The sequence below is a fragment of the Fulmarus glacialis genome, unplaced genomic scaffold (assembly GCF_000690835.1).
Source record: "Fulmarus glacialis isolate BGI_N327 unplaced genomic scaffold, ASM69083v1 scaffold28944, whole genome shotgun sequence".
Classification (NCBI taxonomy): domain Eukaryota; kingdom Metazoa; phylum Chordata; class Aves; order Procellariiformes; family Procellariidae; genus Fulmarus; species Fulmarus glacialis.
The window spans coordinates 31,097-44,559 of NW_009206644.1; the positions used below are offsets into that span (position 1 = coordinate 31,097).

Here is a 13,463-nt window from a genome sequence, read left to right on the forward strand (position 1 = left end):
CTCAAATTTAGGCTTCCCCTTTTCTTTTTGGAAACTTGTCTCAATGGGCCGGCCTTTTATCCTGCCTTTATCCAGCCTCCTCCTCTGTCATCAGGACGAACATCGGGTTCTGCGCAGGCAGTGTCTCTACAAACGTGTTTCTCGGTACCAGAATCCCTCTGCAGTCCTACGTAAGCTGGTTTGGCCCTCCCTCAAGCTCAAAAAGCCCTGTTCTGAGTTAGCTGAGAAGGCTGATGTTTCAGTTCTAGACAATCGGTTTGGAATTAACACTTAATTTGATGAATGGATATGTGACATGTTCATCGCTCCTGTTTAAGACTGTCAGCAGACTGAGGCACATGTTGCTGCCCTGTCCAGATTCCGCTCTAATTCAGAGGTGGTTTCAGGGGCTCTGTGGGCTGCCTGTGTTCTTGCTAATCAAAAGGAAGCAATTAAACGCAACTTTGTCAGGAAGCATTATTTTTTCGTCTTAATCTGTAATTTGACTGTTATTGTTTGACTCCCACTTTTCCTGAAGTATCTAACCATAGGCAGCTAGAGAGAAGATATCAGGGGTTAATTCATTTCACAGGAGGAACCAGAGCAGTGTCTTGGGTACGAGGCTGTTTTTTCACTGAAGATTTGACTCATTGCAAGAAGGACTGGGCTGGGATTTGGGGAAGAAATGCAGATTTTTTTGTTGTTGTTTGTCCTGGGGCAGAGCACACCTCCTCTGGTTGCCTGAGTGTATTTAACCTTCTGAATCCCCTGCCTCTGGATGTTTGCTAGCAGTAGGACCACCCTCAGTCTCTCCCTCGCGTGAAAGGGGTTAGGAGGCAGAGTGCCTGCACTGGGGACCTCTGTACATCTCAGAGGCTTTGTTCAGCCCTGCTAGTGTCTCCAGAGTCCTGGTGAGAATCATGGAGCTCCTGCAAGGTCCCCTTGAGCCAGGTGCTGCAAGGGGCTGCATCCAAGGGGATGAGCGGGTGGGCTGTCGTTGGAGTGCTTGGTTTGGGGTCCTTGTACACAAGGTGAATTACAAGGAAGTTACAATCTATACGTGCAAGAGTTTGTGTTCTAGATAGAAACTCTCTCCATCCCCTGACTCCCTTCTACCCTTTCTGTCATGTCTTCTGGCAGGTGCCCATTGCGACGTTGTAGGGCTCTGAAGATGTCAAACAGCAACACGACGCAGGAGTCTCTGGAAATAATGAAGGAGTCTGAAAAAAAGGTGGTTGAAGAATCTGTGAATAAAACCAAATATGTATCCAGGTCACCAAGCAAGGAGGAGGTTGAGAAGGATGGGGGGGAGGAGGTCAGCGTGCGCCAGGAATCCCAGGTAAGTGCAGACAAGTGGGTAGTCCCTTCCGCCAGCTTGCGGAACTGGGCCCTCTTCTCCTACTTGGCAAACACAAGCTAGTTGCTATCTCTTCTGAAAGGGGCCTACGCCTGTGCTACCACCTCCTAAGGGGATACCATGCCGTACAGACTGGATTGTTCACAGGCTGCTCTCTTTCTCTTTAGCTGAATCTGTTCTGCTCAGAGTGGAATAATTTAAATATTCTTTGAGCCCTGGAGAAAATGAGACTGGTGTGCTCCTGGGGACACCTGTGCTCAGTCCCCAGGTTCTAGTCCCATGGCTGTTACCTCCCTCTTATTCCTTTCTTTGACCTAAGGACCAGTTAATGACTTAATGTGAAGTGAAGGTATATCCCAGGGAGAACTTGGTTTCAGGAATGGTGCTTGGCCATTGCTTTGCTGCTGTTAAAAACGCCCAAATAGGAAGTGAATGTTTTGGGATTTCATTTCAGCGAGGGAAAAAAATCTGTGCAAGCATCATTTGGAGGGTGCTGGGACTCGTTCCTGCTGTTCTGCTCTCCTGTCACATGTGCTTTCGGCTTAGTGTTGGGCTTGAAGAAATGCCCACCCTCAACAACCTGCTGAATGCTTCTGCATTTAAAGCTGGTGGCTGGCACCAGATTTGTTCAACCACTGCGTGGGCAGACACCAGTGTTGCTCAGAAAGAGCCTGACTTTGGTCGCCTCGTAGTGTGGAATGGGGAAAGGTTTCTTAGAAGGTAGGGATAACAGATGACTCAGTGTCTCTTAAATCAGAGCAACAGTGCGTGTCTCTCATGATCCACTGTGCTAGAACGCCCTTCGTGTCCCAGGAATGGTAGAAGACTTCTAGTTTTCCCACTTAGAAGTGTGTCATGCACCTCCACCTGTATGGCCTGTCATCCCACAGTTGTGCTGGTTCTGTCAGAAACAGAGGAACTGGGTCTAATCCATGTGAAGTTTCTTAAGCAGTTTTTGCCCACCTGGGGCCTGACAGGACAGCTTTCCAGGTCTTCCTATTTGCACATGCTTCCACTGCTGTCAGGTAGAGATCTTCTTCAGAGTCGTTTTACACGCTCCGTGTCGTGCTACCTTGCACAGCAAATACCATTTACAGTGTACACATTCAGAGTAAGCTTCTCTTTCCTTTCTCCACAGAGGCGAACTTCAGGTCATGGACACGCCAGAAAAAGAGCCAAGGTATGACTTCTTCTGACGTCCCGTTCTTCTTTTGGCCATTCTGAGCTGAATTGTGATCCCAACCTCAGGATCACAACGTGCAGCACATGACGATTCAGGACAGTAACTTTCCATGCACTGGAGCATGAGTGCTCCTTTTTAACACACGCTTGCCCATGAAGGAACCATTTGCTGTTATTGACTACCACACCTGTCCCCTCCCCAGAGCCCAAAATGCCAGAAATGAAATTCAGAGATGCCACTGGAGGGATAGGGCAGTGCACTGGCCTGTTACACCCTCCAGCTAAAAACCAGAGTTAAGTGTAACTGTCTGGTTTCACGTAAGGCCCCTTTTCTTCAGGGAATACCACATTTGCTCCCATAACGATGGCACATGCATGTTAGTGAATCCAAAACTTCTGCTAGTAATAAGCACCAGGGCACCTCTGTTCTAGAATGTTGTTTGTGGGCAAAATCTCGGAGTAAGAGATTTGCAGCCATTGTGTGATTTTTTTTTTTTTTTTTTTTTTTTTTTTTTTTTTACCTTTCTTAGCCTTAACCCCAGTTTTTCTTCGCAAAATTTGATTATAACTACTGAAGCAGTTTATCGAAAGTGGCCATGAATTTTCCAGGCTTGGCACTTACAGAAATACAGCATAATTCAGGAGTTCATCTAATCCAGCTAGGATTCATTTAGTCCAGCCTCCTACTCAAAACAGCGTCAGCTATGACATCTGACTAGCTTACTCAGGGCTTGATTTTAAAACTGATTGGGAGGGTGAAGGTCTCTTCCCCCGCCCCACTCTTTTTTCTTTATCTTTCACAAAAGTTCAAACCAAATGAAGACAGGTTCTGCCCTGAGGCGTGGGAGAGAGGGGAGACCAGTTAAATTTGTAACAGCGATTCTGCCTGGGTTTGTTTTTGACAAAAGTAATGTATGAAAGACATGTGCTGCTTATGACCTACGGAGTGTTCAGAAAAAGTATTCCAATGGTTCTGTTTGGTCTTAAAAGCCAGGACCCTGTGCAGTACCCAAACAGGCTGTGATTCCAGTTCCTGCCCTGTCCATACCTAGGGCAGCATGTGTCTGTGCACCTCAGGCCTTTCTCCATATTGTTGATCCTGCCGGGGATCTCATGTGACTGGTTGATATATTTTTTCCTATTTGTCACCCAAGTGAGTCAACTTGCCAAGAGTCCTGAAAGCGCAGGTTGTATTTTAAGCATTTTCTCTAAGCACTACTACATTACCCAAAATAACCAAAGTCGTCAGGTCAGACTCAGGCGAGGTGTAAATGGGATGACAGCCTTTTAATTAAGAACAGTAACAATCCTCACTTCACATCTTAAAAACCAATAAAATAGTTGGTTTCAGCTATGTCCTTTGTTAATGGTTTTAATTCTTGCCAAATGAGGAGGGGCGAGGCTGGAATTGCTCTGGCTGAAGAGGTCAAAGAGTTAGGGCAGTGAACTTTCTCACCTAAAATTTGGTTGGTTCAAATCCTAATCAAAGACTGAAGGAAGAAAATAACTGGTTTGCTCTAGGACTCCAAGCCTTTGTATATTCCTGTTTGCTGCAAGAAGCTGGTTTGGTAGTCCTCCTTTTTAGCAGTTTAATTAACAGTGACTGCGTGAGTGGCTTGGTAATGCAGCAGCATGAACTTAAGTGTGTGCGTTTTGGCTGAGGTGTCTTAACTATACTCTTTCTTTTCCTTCCCCAGTCTAATTCAAAGCTTAAACTGGTCAGGAGTTTGGCTGTATGTGAAGAATCGTCTAGCCCCTTTGTAGATGGGCTGCTGGAGTCCCAGGTAGGCCTAGAATGAGAGAAGCTGTGGAGTGTGGAAGCCCAGAAAATCCACGTCTTGCTAGAAGTGATGTCCTGTCCTGGGCTTGTGCCTCCGAGAGCCAAGAATTTCCCACAGGAGGCTGCTTTTGAAGGAAGCGGTCATGCCTGTGAGCACTGCTCAGATGCATATAGTCACAATCCTTCTCTTAGGAGGAATCATCTGTATCAACTCACTGGGCACCCACGACTACTCAGGTTGTGCAGGCTTATGCCCCCGAAAACGGAATGGCACTTTGCCTTCACAAAGCCCTGGGGTTTTGACCGTGGGAAGGATGTTTTTATGCAAGCCCTTTCCTTGCAGCTCAGGCTGAAGCAGCCAGCTCACAGAGTAGTGATATGCAGTGCTCTGCAGAGATGATCCCCATCTGTGGTCACCGTGGGCAGTGACAGAGAAGCTGAAGCTTGAAGGAGGGCAGCAGTCAGGGAGGCGCTGAGAACCTGTCTGTGCCGGCAAGAGCAGATGGGTTGAGCTTTCTCTGCCCACACAAGCTTTAGAAGCACAGGATGGTGCAGTGTTGCAGAGATCTGAGGTGGCTCACTCTAGATCAGGTTGTGGCTAGCTACAGCCCATCTTCGTTGTGCTGACGTAGTACCGCACCGTGCAGAGTCACCAGCTTAGGTCTGTGGTGCTAGGTCAGAGACCGCTACGCTACTTTCCACAGACAAGGACAAACCTGGCCTGTGCCAGGGCTGAGCGCTGCCCGGACCACCTCACCCTCGTGGTGATGGGGTCCTCGGCCTGTCAGCCTTCCTGGTGTTGAGGCTCCCAGCTCCAGAGGCTGCTTTCCTGTCTTTTGTTTGGGTTTCACTTCGAACGGTAGGGTCACTAGGAGGACTTCTAAAGCAACCGTAAGCACGCGTCGTGGTGCCACAGAACCACACTAGCGTAAAGGCAGATGGGGGGAAGATGGGGAAAGATCAGCTGGCACAAAGGGTAGTGGTTTTATAGTCAGTTTTAACTTGAATTTGAGCAGCGCATCATCTGACATTGCCTTTGACAATCCTACTGGTGTTTAACATTTCTTCCCATGGAGCAGAGTGAATCCTCAGGCCATGCTGGGCAGTTGCAACTCAAGAGAGGAGGTGAAAAGAAACATCAGAAAGTCCCGTGTGGCACAGGGACCACTCATCACACCACATACGCTTTTTGCTGTTTCTCCTCATGCCCTTTCTCTTTCTGGGTTAGACAGTAGAGTCCTACTGAAATGGTGCAGGACCTACCTCACCTTAGGCACTCCTGAGTCCAAAATGTAATAGCATTTTATCAGCTTCGAACAGGGAAGCATGTGACTTAGATTCTGAGGTGATCCAGGCAAGGCAGGTTTTCAACAGTGACAAATGCTGTTGAGAGTCCCCTCAGAGGTGCCGAAGGCTTGTCGCTGGGAGGAGGGTGGGGAGAGAATGGGGCCTCTTATGGAATGTCTCAGATCTGCGACCTGAATCCCCTGCCTTTCCGTGATGCCTTCCTCCACTACCAACGTCTTCAGCCATGGCAGTGATTCCAGGGAGTGTCCAAGTGACTCAGACCAGCCTGGTTTGTTTTGTTCCAGGACATCATTCAGTTGCACGTTAGCTGCCCCTCTGACAAGGAAGAGGAAAAGTCCATGAAAGATGGGGCTGAGAAAGAAGAAAAAGACAAGAATAAAGAAAAGGCGCCAAGGAAAATGCTGTCTCGAGGTCAGGTGCTCGTTTGAACAGCGCGGGTCCTGTCTTACCTGCTGTGAGGATTCTGCTGGCCAGTGGTACAGTTGTTGGAAGCAGAGCGGTTATCTCTGCTGATGACTGTACAGGAATGTATCATTTTTATAACATCCTTTCTGGAGCAAAGCATGGGGAGGGATGGGGAGGGTTTCTCTAGATTGCCATGTGCCCCAACAGACTTGCAGGCTTCCTGCATAGTTTATAGCGATCTGGTGGCTTTTTAAATGTGCAGATGCAAACCCAAGAAGACCCACTGTATAGACTTTTGCTTTCAGTTTACATTTGATTTTATAAAACCTGCCACAGGTGGCAAGATGTGAGGTTGCAAGGAGGTGAGCTAAGTTTCTGCTGTATGATCCTGTGTGGATGATTTTGGGGCATAGAAGTGGCTAAAAGATACACATTTAATCTGGTGAGCAGATTGCACCTGAAATCCTTGTACAGACAGCAACTCTGCACTGGTGCAGATTCAGTTTCACTTACTGTTTTTTCTGCGATTACTTTTAAATTAAATAAGATGTGGGGAGAGGGGAAGAACAGGGCCAGTGGGGCTTTCCAGTTAAATAGCTTGCGGGATCAAAGGTGCAAAAGTTGCTTGTACAGAAGTATGGTGTACTACACTTGCAGTGGCCTCCTGTAACAGCATGAACATCCTGAGTGTGCTCCGAGTGGTTGGTTTTAGGGGCAAGGTTTACTTCCATGATCTGATCCGATCTGCCTCTCTCTGGCGTCCTCCTAAGGGGCCTCGTGCTCATAGTGCCTTGTACGCGGCGTTCTGACCCTCCTGCTGCCCGCAGGGGAAAGGGTCTCCAGTCCCTGTTTACAGATTGAGAAACTTGACCTAGAGGTTGTATTCAGAGCCTATGCTAGAAACTGGACCTGAGCCCAGGTGCTGTGGGTCCCAGTTCTGTAACAAGGTGGGCTTTTCTTCCTCTCTTCCTGTCATGAATAGTCGGTGCTGAGAATGAGGTGGAATTTCCTCCGGCAGCAATGTGGGGACACCATCCTCATGCGTGTAGTGAGACACATACCTCTTCTCTTCAGTCTGTTCTATTGCAGTGTTTTGTTAATTCATTCTGCTGCTGTTGTTGTTTCAGATTCCAGCCAGGAATATACAGACTCCACTGGAATAGATTTGCATGAATTTTTAGTAAATACACTGAAAAAAAACCCACGGTAGGTCCCTAGTCAGTAAAACAACTTGTTGATGGAGTGAAGGGAGGGAGTACCTGGCGACTGATGCTTTTTTGATTGACTCTTAAACCCGTGGTGTTTGTGTGCATGTGTGTATATGTACGTATGTATTTATGGGAGGAGGAGGGACTACAGCAACTACAGAAAGTACCTGAAAGTGTGTTTTACTTTTTGGAATTCAATAAACGTTACTAGAACTGGGGCAGTGTAGAAACTAAAAGCACAACAGAAATTTTATATACTGCAGTCAAATCAAAACATGTAATTGTGTATTACGGAGAGAGAGAAAGAGGAAAAATAACTTGTTTGAATGCAAGCAGGGCGGAATCTTGATTGCTTTAAAACCTGTTCTATAACGTATTGTCAAATACCAACCTCGAAGGGAACTGCTGCTGTGTCAGTAATAAATGTAATCAAGCCGAGGAATAACAAAGCTGGAGTCTCTACCAGTGGAGCTTCCAGCAGAGCAGAGATTCAATATTACCAAAAGCCAAGCACTGTTAGCAAAACAACAACTTTAAACTGAAAAAAATCTGGCAATTAATTTACTATATATGAAAAAATGTGGAGTTTTTTAGTTCATTCCTATGGAGGATGTATGAAGCCTGGTTAATAGTGTTGCTTTCTCCAGGTATTTGTGACTTTTCTCTGTTGCAGGGAGGGGGGTACCAAGCAGAGAAAGCTATGTTTCGCTGTCTCTAAAGGTGTCCTTTTCCTTTTTCTTTTCTTGACAGGGATAGAATGATGCTACTAAAGTTAGAACAGGAGATTCTGGAATTTATTAGTGATAACAAGTAAGTGATCATCAAGTTTGTGTCAAGCAAAAGAGGTTTGTAACTCATAGTTTAGGAGCTTGGGCACCCAGGGGAGAAGGGAGTGTCTTTTGGACACACTGGTTAGGAGGCCTGTTCTCTTGCACATCCTCCACCTCCTTTTGTCCATACACAAGGTTTCTGAGTATCATATTGTTTGGGTGTCAATTGCTTTAACACCATATCCACTGTGGAGGAGATTAGTGCCATTGTGCTTCTCTTCCTAGCGTAAATTAGAGATGGAGAAACCAGGGGCAGGATTCACATCCCAGAACTGAGATAGAATAGGTGTCTGCAGCAGAGCTTGCAAACTTCTTTATCTAATAGGATCAGAGCAGTTGCAATATAAGTACTAATTCTGCCTCCTGTTCCTGCTTAGAAACAAATATGTGCATTAGTGCATAAGCTGGTCTTGTTTCAGGAAAGGCCTATTCAGCTTGAGCCCTTGAATCAGCCCAGCTCTGTCTGGCAAAGCAGTGTAAGCCCATGCTCACGCTCAGTGTAAGAAGCAGCACTTGAGTCATGACTAACTGCTTGGAATAGGTGGCATGGTCTGATCTGGGATCTGGCTGAGGCATCTCTGGCCTTGATCTCTCTTCTGGTGTCAGGTTATCGTTGTCTGTTTCAAGGCTGCCTAAATTTTAATGCTTTCTTCCCTCTTCTCAGCAATCAGTTTAAGAAGTTCCCTCAGATGACGTCATACCATAGGATGCTGCTGCACCGGGTAGCTGCCTACTTCGGCATGGACCATAATGTTGACCAAACGGGGAAGGCGGTCATTATCAACAAGACCAGTAACACACGAATGTAAGGGGGAGGGAGGGAGAACAACTGGGCTGACATCCCCTTCCCTTCCCTGCATGGTGCTACATGACCCCCAGACCCAGAGCCCTGGCATGGTCCGGAACAGGATGGGTTCCACACCACATGGTTTTTGCCTCCATAAGAAGGGCAGATCCCCTCTCTAGAAGAGAAGAGTCCTTCACTTGCTGTCCTAAGTGTATGCATTTGCAAGCCCTTCCTAGCTCTCTTTAGTTCTCAGAGAAGGGGCAGGAGCTCTCTCTCGTTGCCATCAGTCAGAGGAGAGATCTAACACAACAAACATCTTTGCACACCCCCTCACTCCCTGCAAAGCAGTGGTTTTATAAACACAGTTCTATGCCCATTTTTGCCCTTCTAACAAGGGCTGGTTCTTCCTGCAGCCCTGAGCAGAGGTTCTCTGAGCACCTCAAAGATGAGAAGAATGCAGAGTTCCCGCAGAGGTTTATCCTAAAAAGAGATGATACCAGCATGGACCGAGATGATAATCAGGTAAGGGGTGGCAATGGAGTATCTGCATACTTTGTGAAAGTCAAATGCAACTTTTCTAAGATGAGAAAAACTCTAAATTTCTCTTGGGTTTCCTGCAGTAACCTTCTTTAATAGAAGCTTCCACCCCACCCAAGCAGCAGCATCTAGATATATCATGAAAACTTTACAAAATACTGTGGAAATGCGTGAAGAATTTGTGTGGGTTCTGTGGGGGGTACTTCTCTGTACCCTGAATATCGACTGGTGGCTGGGCCAGGCTTTAAGGTGAAGCCTTTTGCTAAGGTTTCCTTGGAAATGCCCCAGAGCTGAGTGTTGCCAAGCATCTCTCCCACCCCTCCCCGGGGCTTGCAGCGAGTCAAGCTGTGAAGTCATCAGGACCTCGCAGTGCTGCTGGAAGGAAACCATCGGCAAAATGAAACACTTTGAGCTCAGCAGCATTGCCAGTCATCGGAGCTAAAAACCCTTCTGAATCTCTGGCTGCCTTTGGGCTGTCACAGGTGGCACCACACCCATAACGCAGAGCTAGCTTGTTCATCTGTGGCTGTTTTCCCAGCCTGTGTCAGACAGAATCTTGAACGTCAAAAACGGGGCAAGAGACAGGAGACCTCTTCACCAGGGATCTCATGCTCTTTGCTCTTGTAGCTCCCATCTTTACATCGCCCCAGCATACCACTATCCCTTGCTTTGGGTCATGTTTCTGAACTTAAGTCATCAGGATGGGGAGCTGGTCATTGCAATCGGTATCAGTTTCTGGTTTCCCCATGGTGGCACTCTGCAGGTGATGCAGCTACCCACGAAGCACAGAATCCATGACTGAGCAGAAGTTTGCTGTGTTGCATATGCTCCAAAGAGTGGCCTTTAGCTTTTGACCCCTGGGAACAGACTGTCTTTCAGAAGCACATGGTGATATTCCTGATCTGTCCTTTCCGAATCAGGCAGAGTTCAGGCAGAGTGGTTGTGCTTGATCCAGGAGGTGGAGTGCTCTAAGACCTCCAGGATGTTCATCCCTAGGCATAGGTGTCCAGAAGGTAGGTTCAAAGGCAGAGACTGTGTCATTGCATACAGGCATCATGCACACACTCCGTACTCCACATCCACGTACACTGCTACGTAAAAATAGCAGCAGCTGACTGCGCCCCCTGCTCCCATTGGCAACTGCTGACCCGCTGAGATGTGTTTGTCCCTTCAGATCAGACTCCCCTTGCAGGATGGGAGAAGGAGCAAATCTATAGAAGAGCGAGAGGAAGAGTATCAGCGGGTCAGGGAGCGGATATTTGCACGAGAGGTAAGCTTGGATGACTCACTTGCCAGGTACCTTCCTGGAACTTTGTGGCAGAAGGTGTCCTTGAGTATACTAAGAGGTCAGATCTCGTCATTGCCTTTTCTACAAATTTCCCAGTGTTCTTGGTATCTACTATTGAATTCCAGCTCCTGACAAAGATGTCTGAGACATTGAGATAGAGGAGCCGCACCTCCCCTCCCCAGTCTGCTCCTTCCCTAAATCGCCTGTTTCAGGGGGCAATAGACGTGTGGGGACTGACAGAGGAGGCAGTTTTGCTCCTTGCTGCCCAGCAAGATTATAAGTTTATGCAGTGGCATTTCTGGGAAGACTAGCAAATGAATCAATGAACCTGAAAGGAGCAGCAGCTGTTTCCCCCAGCTTCTCTCCAGTACTGCAGCTTCGGCCTCCTGCCCAAGCAGTGCTAGCCTTGGAGTATCGGGCAGGGCTCTGTGCCTTTACAGGATGAATCTGGGCAGTACGTTTATTGTCTTTCTTACGAAGTGTCCAGCTTGGTTATTGCTTCCTTGAGATCTCTGCTCCCTACGTGGAACTCCTCTAAGCCGGAGCTGTGTTCCTTGCTCACGTCTGGCTCAGAGAGGCTGCTGTGCTCGGCTGTGTTGAGTACTGTCTGCCGGCTGGAGGCAGCTCTCCATGCTGTGCCAAGTGGCAAATGATGGAATCAGGGACGTTTCCAAGTGCCCATCTGCCGTGGATCATGTTCAAAGTCCAGCTCCTTGCCTGCTGCTTTTGAGCGTCTTAGGGACGACGCCTTTCGTTTGTCCTAATGGGAATTGCCACGTGCCTACCCAAGGAGGATGTTAAGGCAGCCACTGTGCTGAGTCCCTGGTCAAGTCACCAGGCTTCAGCTGCTGACTCTCCAACCAGTTGTGATCATGGGCTCGTCTTACGTGCACAGGCCATCCAGACATGTTAGTAGGCAGCTCTGCCTGTAGTCCTGGACTAGAGCAGGTGCTGTCCCATGTTAGCACAACGCTGGGTGGGCATGTGCTTACCCTTGCTCTGTGTTCATGGGCTGAGCCAGTGCTTTGCATCTGACTTCCAGAGGCAGGGGTGACTATCACAGGGTGGGCTGGGCTGGCTTTGAGCCCTCTGCCTTTTTTTCATGGCTCTGATGATTGTGCCTGCATTTAGCAAATAAGGACCCTTGTATGTCTGGCCTTGATTGTTCCATTGACAAAGCTGCCATCAAAGCTGCCTTAGCGCAATGAAGTGGGGAGTTGAGGACTCAGATTTGCAAACTCTTGAGAGATCTCAGGGTCGCAGGTATCAGGAGATGTTCCTAATGGGCCTGAATGGAGAGCCAAATGGGACTGGTATGCAGAAGGCTCAGCAAGACTCCTGAGTGACCACGTAACTGGTGCACAACACAAACTGTGTCTGAGTCCCATACTGTTAGTGCTTTGCTCCTCTTTGCTTTGAAATTGCCTGGGTTTGTTGCTTTCAAAGTTACTAAGTCTCCCTTTTCTTTCCTTCCCATCTCCATGTCTTTTCCGTGCTTCCAGACTGGCCAGAATGGATATCTCACCGACAGCAGGTTAGTACTGTTTAGCAGACACTATTTGTATCTCTGGCTTTCTCTGCGGAGGACTGCATGACTCTATAATGATGCTTTTTTCTGATGTTAACCGACAGAATCTCCAAAGAAGGCTTTTCTTCTAGTTCTCACAAACGGAGGCAGATTTTTAGGTATCTCTGTGTGACTTATTTTGTACATTGTCCTGCTGAGTAAGTTTGCCCCATGCATGGCTGCTTGTGAAGTTATTGAAGTTGTATTTTTTGCAACATCAATTTCTGAGTCCTTTTTTGCTGATTCATCAATTAAAATGGAGGGGTGTGATGGTGGGAATAGCAGGGAGGAATGGGGAAGCTAGAGGATTCCAGCAGTTTTCAAACCATTCCGTCTCTTGTTTCCCAAGAGGATAGGAAAGCCCCTGCCGTTACAGTGACAGGATCAGCATCAAATAAGGTGGGGTTGTCCCTAATCCCTGATTATAAAGGCTGGATTACTTATGGTGGCAATGAAGTGTCTCAGGCTTCCATTTCAACCAGAGTATGCTGCAGAGGGCACTGGGAACATGTTCGAGCAGCATTTTCTTATTGAGTAGTTTTTCTGTGGATGAAAGGGCTGGAAGGATGGAGTTAGCCTGACGAGTCACCTTGCACAGGCCCCTGCTGCAGGAGGCTGCTGAAACTATGAGGATAAAGAACAGGATGAAAATGGAGAGACCCTCATGCCTTCTGTCCTCTTGTTTAATAGCCAGAGCTCTAGAGATGAAGCATCTCTGTGTATGAACAGGCCAGGAGGATCTCACCAAATGTAAGAACAGCTTTGCCCCTCTCCTCAGTCTGTCACATGGCTCGGGCAGTCCTTGGGGGGACACTGTTGTGGAAAATCAAGTGTCCTCAGCACAGTTACAGGGAGTGTGTCCTGGAGTCTGCCTGTGGCAGTGGTGTTCAAGGCAGGGGATATAGTTTTCAGATCAGCCATGGGGCTGTAGTAAAAGTCGCCCAGCAAGTGGCAAAAAAAACGTTGCTGATGTGATTGCAGCTTTAGGAGCTGAGCTGCAGCCAGGGCTGCACTAGGAGCTTTTCTGACTGCTGTGCCCAGTCCCTAAAGAGCTTGGCTAACCTGCTGTCTTTATTTTGTGGTTCCCATAGTGGGGAGAAAGAAGATATGTGGACCTCGGGACCATTTTGAGCTCTGGACAGAGATAGACAAGCTGTTGAGGAGATTGGGGTTCCCTCAGTGATGGTGCTGGAGATGATGTCTGTGTGAACTCCAGGGCGCCCTCAAAGCTCGGC

At 47.7% G+C, this 13,463-nt stretch overlaps 1 protein-coding gene across 1 annotated transcript in view; it reads left to right on the plus strand.

Annotated features, from left to right (window-relative positions):
• The first annotated feature begins 1,150 nt into the window (after positions 1-1,150).
• The window catches only part of R3HDM2 (R3H domain containing 2), a 26,749-nt gene continuing 14,436 nt past the window's right edge, over positions 1,151-13,463 (plus strand). Inside the window, 10 exon segments of the mRNA XM_009575835.1 lie at positions 1,151-1,318; positions 2,475-2,516; positions 4,216-4,302; positions 5,891-6,017; positions 7,139-7,217; positions 7,970-8,029; positions 8,714-8,854; positions 9,250-9,358; positions 12,164-12,195; positions 12,294-12,347. Coding sequence (XP_009574130.1) covers positions 1,151-1,318; positions 2,475-2,516; positions 4,216-4,302; positions 5,891-6,017; positions 7,139-7,217; positions 7,970-8,029; positions 8,714-8,854; positions 9,250-9,358; positions 12,164-12,195; positions 12,294-12,347 — 899 coding nt within the window.